General features: G+C 40.3%; 1 protein-coding gene across 1 annotated transcript; it reads right to left on the bottom strand.

Moving 5' to 3' along the window:
* Positions 1 to 1,803: 1,803 nt before the first annotated feature.
* LOC121865742 (inactive ubiquitin carboxyl-terminal hydrolase MINDY-4B-like) lies at positions 1,804 to 9,015 on the bottom strand. Its single transcript, XM_042365281.1, has 8 exons — positions 8,714 to 9,015; positions 6,696 to 6,897; positions 6,471 to 6,536; positions 6,227 to 6,297; positions 5,784 to 5,931; positions 5,284 to 5,486; positions 4,586 to 4,714; positions 1,804 to 4,366 (listed from the first exon to the last, which is right to left on the bottom strand). The coding sequence occupies exons 1-8, from the start codon at positions 9,013 to 9,015 to the stop codon at positions 4,318 to 4,320; spliced, it is 1,170 nt and encodes a 389-aa protein (XP_042221215.1). The 3' UTR covers positions 1,804 to 4,317.
* Between the last annotated feature and the right edge of the window lie 1,314 nt (positions 9,016 to 10,329).

The raw sequence follows: 10,329 nt of genomic DNA, 5'->3' as shown, positions 1-10,329 counted from the left end.
CCAGGTACGTCTTGACCCTTCGGTGGTCAAGGATGTGTGTGTGTGTGTGTGTGTGTGTGTGTGTGTGTGGAGGAGCTTCTTTAGAGGAAGTCTTCTCTGCTTAAGACCATGGCCGTGGCGTTGTCTGACTTTCACGGCGAGGCATGGGGTATTTATATCATTCTGCCGGATCAAGGGCTGATTTGTGTAACTCGCTGCTGGTTGGCTGGTAAGCGGACGGCAAGTGAACAATCAGCAGTTGTAGGGGAGAGTATCCATTACAATATAATTCATCATCGCTCAGAGTACACCTACTGTAGGGTTAGTTACCCCAGCAGCGAGCGCATAATAAAATGGGATCTTATTTTTTTTTTGAAAGAACGCAACACACACAGAGGTAAAAAACAACTAAGGTTAAGAAATAATAGTCTTTGATGAATTACCTTTATTCAACATAATTTAATCTGTCTAAAAATATACACTATGTATGATAGGAATGTCTTATGAAGCGCATGTCTTTATTATACAATGGCTGTACTGGAGGCAATATATATATAGGGGTGACACTACCAAGATACTCACCACTAATATGTCACGAGCACCCACCTCGATGTCTCTATCACGAGGGTGTATTTATCAAGCTCCATCATCACCAGGTACAGGTAAAAACAGGAGATTGTTAGGGAATATATTACCTTATAGTTTATGATCTACATGTTACAGATATAATTATGCATTACTGGATTTATAGTATTATGTTTCTTCATCTACACGATTTTCCCCAAATTTTCACCAGACACCATGTTCACCGTTCTTATTTGCCCACTTGCTGCTTCCTACATATCCCCCACTTCAACCACCTTTCTTGGTATATTTCTTCTCCTGCCATTCATTTTAGATTGTAAACTCCCTTCCCCCGCCTAAACAGATTTCTTTCACTGCCACATCTCCTTATACACTTATTATTCTCTACAATATCTTTATCCTACATAATTTTATCATGTTTTTCCATTACTTACAATTTGCTCTAATCTCTTGTATCCACAGTCACTACTTAACCCTTCCACGTCTCTAGTTCCCCATTAGTCTCACTCTCACGCTAATACCTCTCGTAAAGTTATTCAGCTCTCCACAGAACTTCTTTCTTTCCTCCTCACTTTCCAGATTCCTTCTTTACACATAACACTCACTACAACTCATCCCCTCTAATCTTAATCTGATCCAACATATTCTGAGATTGACCTCTTAGTTGTATAACACATCTCCACATTCCGTCACTGAATAATTCTGCCACACTTTCCTTCAGTCTTCCCCTCTCGTGACTTTATTCCCTTCACTAGTCCCCAGCCGTTCAGATTCCCTTTACTAATCATATTTTCAATTTCACTCTATTACTTTGATCACAGACAGACAGACACATACTTTTTTAGGCTAATAGCTACGAATTAATACCAAAGGGACCATAGGTATTATATTCATACCTTAGATATAATTTTACTCTTTAATATACCTGTAATATATACCTAAATCAATGTACTGTTGACACATTAAACTTTCTCTCCTGGGTAACTGTTAAAAATGATCAGACTCAACTGTTACATAGACCAGACATGGGCAACCCGTGACCTGGACCATGTGTCTGTGCGGCCCGCGGAATGACCGAGAAATTCTATCTAATGTGGCCCGCGGTTCAGGTAGATGCAGCCAGTTTATAGTGAGTAAAGAATATTTATTAAAAGAATAATCTTCACACACAATTCGTTACTGTTTCTTCACCTAAGAGTAAGTAACTACGAAAATGTAATAAAGAAACAAGTATATACAGTCAACACTAGAATTTTTTTTTAAACTAGTATGAGTTAACTAATTAAGTACTTCCAGAACAACACAAAAACCCAAACCGCACCATGGAAACACATAGTTGGCGAGTAATTAGCATTGAAATAATGTAGTTAAATTTAGTAAGCGTCATTACGACCAATAATTACCCCACAATCGAATCATGGACCATAGTTTCGGAGAGAGACGTGCCTACAGGTTGTTTCATTGTAGTTCCTCATATGCCAAGATTAACATTGGCATTATTCTGGTGGGTGTGTTTCATAAGTAAGACAAATACTGTAACTGTAGGAAAAATCAACGTGTTCACAGACTGCTTCACTTATCTTCTGTTAAATGCCAAGAAACATTAACATAGCACTTTAAAAATTATCATGATGGATTTGTTTCATTAATGGGAAAAAAGTCTGATTGTAAATTGAAAATATCCTTAGGTAGACGTGAGAATAAACTGCTTCACTGTCCATGCTAATACAATAATAGCAATACTTTTGGGTTCGGTGGGATATAAATGTTAGTGGGTTGGCCTGCTGAAAAATACCTAAATCGTAATGCGGCCCATGACTGAGGAAAGGTTGCCCATGCCTGATATAGATCACAACTCTTTTGATACACCTGGTGACTTGCTGCTAATATACCTGTATATACTAGATTAAATATCATCTAAAATTATATAAATCATCCACCACTACTTGATATTGAAGAAAATCATAAGGTAATTTATATTGATTTTATTCTCATTTTTTTTTCTGTGTGACTAAATTGGATATATTTCTTCGTAAATATTTCCTAATATTCATTTCGATAACTCTACTTAACACAGCTGACTTCTAGAAAACTATGCTCTTTCAACTAAAATAAAAAAGCTCTTTATTCAAATTTGCAAAATAGAAAACTCTACTTTTTAAAACTATTCTATATAAAATAACTCTACTTTTTAAAACTATTCTATATAAAATAACTCTACTTTGATGGAACCTTAAAAACTCTACCCTGAGAGTTGTCCTCCTTAAGATTAATATCTACACAGCATAGTTAAAGTCTTATGAAAGTATGACCTGATAGCCAAGACTTATAGAAATCAACCTTGACAGCCGACACATTATGAAGCTTTATTTTGTTTCTACCAAGTATTATGGAATTAATTTGATAACTGATACTTATAATGCTCCACCATAGCAATCGAACCTTATTAAACTCTATCCTGATAGCTAAGCCTTATAATACTATAATCGAACCTTATTAAACTCTACCCTGATAGCTAAGCTTTATAATACTATGATCGAGCATTATTACGCTCTACCCTGATAGCCGAGCCTTATGGAATCCTACCTTGACAGCCAAGAATTATGGAAGTAATCTAAAAGGCGAACCTAACCGAGCACCGCCTCCATAAACGAGCATTATAAAGCTCTACCCTGATAGCCGAGCCTTATTAGATTTACCTGAATAGTGGAATCTTACCTTGCCAGCGATATCCTATTAAGCATGCTATTAAACCTTTTCTTATCTTACCTAAACGTGCATTATAATTTATTGTTTGTTTGTTAAATACCAAATGACTGCAGCGCTCATTACTCACACATACACTCACACACACACACACACACACCAATAAATACCTTAAGTGTGCTTGACTAAACAAATGCTATCACAGCCACCATGAAGGTTAGGTCAATATTCCTAGGAGTCATGCCGTGTGTGTGTGTGTGTGTGTGTGTGTGTGTGTGTGTGTGTGTGTGTGTGTGTAATATGACACTTCCTATATAGTAAGTTATGAGGATATAAGACGTCTCTGTACTGTTGCATTAATGGTCTTATCAATCCAGGAGCTATTAATTACACGTGTTTATTGTTATCTTGCTTTGGCTCTCCTGTACTCTCAGTTTAAGTTCATACATAATTGTACCTGAGGAAAGCCCAGAGTACACCTGTGGGAAATAATAACAGTAAACACCATACAGGTTACCCCAGTCCGCTGAACTCTCTCCTTCACTGTTGAGGGGTTGACAGTTACACGGCCACCTAAATCTTAATCCTAAACGACATCCTTAAGGAAATATCCTACAAGGATTTAAGTTACTGTTCCTTTTACATTGGGGATGATTATTTTCTATCGTAAACTGTTCTTCACGTCTCATTATGATTGTTACAGCGAGAGGAAAGTATACGCCATCACAATGTTTCGTGGTGGAAGGTAACAAGACGGCTGAGGTGTACCGGAACAGTGTGGTGTGAAGATGCTGCACGATTGTATGTAGCTCAGTCAAAGTCCAGACAAACACTACAGCAGAGTTAGTAGATATGCGGTGCAGGAGCTGGTAGAGGAAGATCTTGGCGGCTAAGACGAAGTAAGAGACGCAGACGGTGTAGTAGTAGACCAAAGAAGAAGAATTTGGAAGAAGTATGTAGTAGACGCAGGCGGCGAGACTACTATACAGGATGGGTTAGAGGCCCAACTTGTTAGCCGGAGGTGACCAGAGAATCCGGACACGTCTGCTACACATATGGTGCGGTGCCATTCCAGCTAACTTCCGCATCTTGCCACCTGTCACACACAACACTTGTTATTTACCTTATAACACACAGACTATTGGCGCAGAAGAAGGTTTATGGAGACCTGGGGTCGTACTAGTGTAGGTAAGACTAGTACTATTATTTCCTACCATTATCTGACATAATTAAGGAAGGAAATGGCTCTTATTTTGTGTGGTTGAAGTCACTGGGAGGATGAAATTTCCACCAATAAGGAATGACAGCCACTTACTTAGTGTGTATGAGGTTCTCAAGGGACGGAGACTGGTGTTCGTCCTTGGAGGCGTGGGCGCGGGTGTCGATAGTGAGGACGGTGGCCGCTGTCTGGCTGGAGTTGCAGGAGTAGTAGTAAAGATCAAACCTGCAGAAGACAAGACCACTCGTTTCAACTAGGACACACACACACACACACACACACACACACACACACACACAAAACCTTTTTTCTTATTCATATTAAGATATTTTGATAACTTCGTAATGAAATCAGTCTAAACAATCTCAACCATTGATTAACATTAAGTAAATATAGTAAAATCTTATAGGGATCAGTTGAATGTTCCTGCCACACTTGGTCTAACTCTCAAGGGAAAACTGAAAATGTTTGGGAGTTTTTTATGACTTTTTATTCACTAAACTCTAACATTGTTGGTGATGTTATGATGTCATAAATGATTCGAAGTCTAAGTACGATTACTATCTATGGGGGGTCAATATCTACGGACGAATCATTATTTATGGACGATTATTATTTACGGATGAATTCAAAACCTTGACCTCAGACCCAAGAAAGTTTCACTGTGTGGAGGTAGATCACGTGAGGAAATAACCCAAATGTCAGAAGGGAGACTCAATACTTAAGCCTCTCTCAGTGTTGGTCCTACGGTACAACACACGCCCCTATCAGTACACATCCCCTCAGACACACACCTGTTCTCGGCGTGATAGTCTCGTAAGAGGTCCTTATTAGGGTTGAAGAGGAGACCGTAGGAGTCATTACAGCGAGAGATCCATATAGGGAGAGTAGGAGTCTTCATCCGTGAACCTATCTTGATCTGATCACAACCTTCCTCTCGCTTCCACGCCAAGAGTCCCAGCTCCGCCCGGGTCACGATGCCTGTTTTAGGTTTGGCCTGAAACAAGTCAATGATATGAATGGATCGCATCAAGACAACACTCGTGTCTATCTTAAAATGAATAAATGTTAATTAGCTCGTATAAATGTCGTTAAGTTTATTCAGCGAGACTATTTTATGTAATTCCCCTTTTCCAAAGTATGTCTTATACGTGATACATCTGGAAATAGTTAGACAAAATAAATAATCTCTTAGGATGAAGAATTTTGCCTATACAATGAAAACCCACAGAGAACCATATAGAGCTGCTCGGTATTAACCAGAAACTCATAGGTCTGAGGGTGGCTTACTGACCATGGTATCCTCGCTGCCCTCGTAGATGATGCCGTTATGGAGGAAGAGTGTGGCGCGGCCCGTCAGCATCAGAGTGGCCAAACTCGGGTGGATCGCCCCGTTGGTGAACAAGAATGTCACAGTTTCCCCTCCTAAGTCCTCAGTCACCCTGCCGAGGAATCATCTGGTTAATTTAATGGTCCTGGACAAGTACCTGACCTAATCAACCTTGTGAGGCCAGGTCAAATTGCTCTCATGGTCCTTGATAAGTACCTGACTCAGACTCTAGAGAAATGTCCTTATCAAGTACATAGGAAATATCTCTATCCCCTCCCCCGACCACATGGATGATAGTGACCCATTGATAATCTTTTTCATTGTTAAGTACACGATCAGCAACATAAAGTAGAACATGAGAATAAAAAAATCACCAATAACACGACTTGTGATGACGGAAGACCTACCTGGGGAAGGTGCGAGAGAGAATAAGACTGTACAGGAACAGCAGAAGTCCGTTGCCATTCTCTGACACCAGCTGCAGAGAGAAACACTATGAGCTACACGCCTTCTGTAGTAACTTTGTGGTAGATGAGAACTTTTACAGCTCATAATATCATTGAGAAAGTAAAATCATTTGGGAAGAGTTTGTGTGTGTGTGTGTGTGTGTGTGTGTGTGTGTGTGTGTGTGTGTATCATCTGAAGACCCACCTCATAAAGATGCTTCTTAATGGTGAACTTCAATTCGTCATATCTCGCGAACTCGAAGATAACGATCTGCAACAATAAAACCTTCAGTAGAGGACAGCAGGAGTACTACTAAGAGATGATTGAGTCATCAGATGAGAGAGAGAGAGAGAGAGAGAGAGAGAGACTTTAGTTGTCTGTTGAAGTATGTTGAAAATAAACAAAACATCTCAGTTGGGTGGGTCTCACTCTCTGGTCGTGCCCACCTGCTGGCATGAGTCGTACCTTCTCAGTGCAGCCGTCGTATATGTAGGAGGGATTGTCGTTAACGTAGTTCTCCTCCTGGGTGAGGCAGAGGACGGCGTGTTGTCGCTCTCCGGCTTTCCAGAGGATGTCGCTCAACGCTGCCACGAGAGAGTCCATCTGAGCCCTCCTGGACGTCCGTAGCAGCCTGTAGAAGAGAGTCCCACGGTTCTTTAATTTGTCATGTAGGTTGTTTATGCCAAGCGAGTCTGTTCAGGGTTTTGGTATAGAGGAGGATGATAATATGTTACATATGGCTATGTATTTACACACCGTTAATATACTAAGATGTGTGCTGTATGTTTTTTTTATATCAGTCATGGATGTAAAAGCGGTTTGGTTTTCTATGAAAGATATAAAATATGTATGTCCTTTGATAATATTTTATTTTTGTATTTAATGTGAATTATATTGGTTCAATGTAATTTCTAATATTTTGTAGTCATATGATACTATGTACTTATACAAAGAAGTTTTGAGTTAATGCTCTGATTTTAAAAGATGCATTGTTTGTTTACATGGGAAACGTTCTCTTCCTCCAAGAGTGAATACAGGGTGTGGATGTGAGATCAGGAGAGTGATTGTAATCTTGTTTCATCCATTGTATATCCTGCAATTTGTTATTATTTTATTCACCAGCATTTAGGGTGAATACTAAGTGATACTTCTGTGAATGGAGGAAGAGCCATGTTGTGAGATTGTCAGAAAATTACTATATCAGTTGGGCCACAAGGTCATGCAGTGTTAATGTCTGTACTTTTGTTTTATTGTAAATATAATAGTTGTTAATCACTATAAATTAGTATTTCTCTTTCTTGACTCAATTTGCACAGTATAAAGAATAGTTTTCCTTGGATGTTTTCTCACAGTGTGTTTCAGTCATAGACTATTAATGTTTATACAGTTGTGTTTGAAGAGTACGATAGAGACAGGATCCGTCTATATGTTCTCCACTTATTGAGGACGGACAGGGTGATATGTGTGAGGAATATTGTAATAATTTGTTTTTGACTGTTTTGGAAATAACATCCGGATGTTTAGACTAGGATTCATATTCTGACGTGTGGGCGACGCCCGGCTGAGGCCTTGATCTGGTGCGGTGTTTTGACTGTCAAAATAGGTGGTCGAGGTGTGACTGGCAATGTGAATGATTTATCGATTTAAGATGAATAGCACACACACACACACACACACACACACACACACACACACACACACACACACATATATATCGTTTTCTGGAAAGTCGTTTAATTTTCCTGAAACACAACAGTTTTATAAATATTAAAACTATAGCTGTTGTGGAAAATCAGCTATCATGTGAAACTGTTGTTGATGTAGGCAGAGAGTGGGAGGGAGTGTGGTCACTTAGAGTGGCTGGTTAGAGGGGTGACGTGTGCTTAAATCTAAATACCCATGTAAGTCAACAAACACCTTCACTAACTTAGGTGGCAGTTCTTTCTGTAGTCACATTATTACAGATTTTGTAAATCATGATGCTTATTGAGAACAAGGGGTGAAATAGTTAAAACCCAAGGTTTCTATGCCTAACAAATAATTAAATATAAAAGTAATCTATAAACAGATTGTGACAAATAATACTCGTATTCCTGTTGCCTATAATGGCATTTGAAAAGAATCTGTAGGAGCAGCAACACAAATTGGAATTAATAATATAAAGTAACAACAAAAACAGCAGCAAAGTAAACACGTTGGCTGTATGGGATCAATAGTCTTGGTGAGTCAACAAGAGTGAACATGATTCCAGCTTTTCAGAGATTCATCCTTCATCATAAACAGTTGATTTTCTATGGTTTGAGTGAATGAATAGGTACTTTTACTTCAATGCATTCAAGACTTTGATCATTTGCACCACTTTACCTGTTCCTCTGCTGCTGTTTCTGGGTTAATAAAGTGAAGCTTTCATTTTATATAAACTTAATCAAGGTAAGCGACCAACTCACCTGAGCACATCTCCCACGGCTCCTGATTTGTGTGAGGTGAAGAGAAGGTGTTTGAGAATGTAAGCCTGGACGCACATGACAAGGCCCTTCGTACTGGAGTTGTGGGCCTTGAGGCCGTAGGCTAAGGCTGTCCCTGCCTCGTGGAAGGAAAAGGGCTGACCCAGCCACTCAGTCAACGAAAAAGTGAGCAAGTCCGCTGCCCCGAAGACCTGTGTCCGGAGCTCCTGTAGGGGAGGAACCATGTGACGTAGGTCCTTCAGGGTGCTTCCACCACCCGGAGGTGCTACAGAGGTACTCCACATGTCACAACAGTAGCACTCTACCTACAGCATATATAGAGTACTGTGCCTACTCTACGAGAGATGTACGGCCCTTATAAGGCAAGTGCTTTACGCTCGCTACTACAGAAGTTGTCCATCTACAGGAGAAATAATCCTCTTACAACATATGGAAGTTGTTCACACTAAAGTGCTCCACCAACAGTACACTAAAGTGCTCCACCAACAGTACACTAAAGTGCTCCACCAACAGTACACTAAAGTGCTCCACCAACAGTACACTAAAGTGCTCCAACAACAATACACTAAAGTGCGCCACCAACAGTACACTAAAGTGCTCCACCAACAGTACACTAAAGTGCTCCACCAACAGTACACTAAAGTGCTCCACCAACAGTACACTAAAGTGTGCTCCACCAACAGTACACTAAAGTGCTCCACCAACAGTACACTAAAGTGCTCCACCAACAGTACACTAAAGTGCTCCACCAACAGTACACTAAAGTGCTCCACCAACAGTACACTAAAGTGCTTCACCAACAGTACACTAAGTGCTCCACCAACAGTACACTAAAGTGCTCCACAACAGTACACTAAAGTGCTTCACCAACAGTACACTAAAGTGCTCACCAACAGTACACAGTACACTAAAGTGCTCCACCAACAGTACACTAAAGTGCTCCACCAACAAGTGCTACAACAGTAAAGTGCTCCACCAACAGTACACTAAAGTGCTCCACCAACAATACACTAATGTGCTCCACAAACAGTACACTAAAGTGGCTCCACCAACAGTACACTAAAGTGCTCCACCAACAATACACTAAAGTGCTCCACCAACAGTACACTAAAGTGCTCCACCAACAATACACTAATGTGCTCCACAAACAGTACACTAAAGTGGCTCCACCAACAGTACACTAAAGTGCTCCACCAACACTAAAGTGCTCCACCAACAGTACACTACGGTGCTCCACCAAAATATTACAAAGGCAACAATATAAAGTTCATGCAGTAATATGACTCTCCACCTACAGCACAAAAGCTAATCCACACATTACAAGGATCATGAACTACCACTGATACAAGAGGTCTACTCCACCTACAGTTTAGACAAGTGTCCCAAATAAACTACTTACATAATGTGGCAGATCCCAGAGATGTCACCTACAACATACAACCTACAACACGCACCACCTACAACACCCACCACCTACAACACGCACCACCTACAACATACAACCTACAACACCCACCACCTACAACACTCATCACCTACAACACCCACCAACCTACAACACCCACCACCTACAACACCCACCACCTACAACAACCACC

This window comes from Homarus americanus, unplaced genomic scaffold (genome assembly GCF_018991925.1).
Source record: "Homarus americanus isolate GMGI-L3 unplaced genomic scaffold, GMGI_Hamer_2.0 scaffold45333, whole genome shotgun sequence".
NCBI classification, from domain to species: domain Eukaryota; kingdom Metazoa; phylum Arthropoda; class Malacostraca; order Decapoda; family Nephropidae; genus Homarus; species Homarus americanus.
This window is presented reverse-complemented; position numbering and strand designations above follow the sequence as displayed.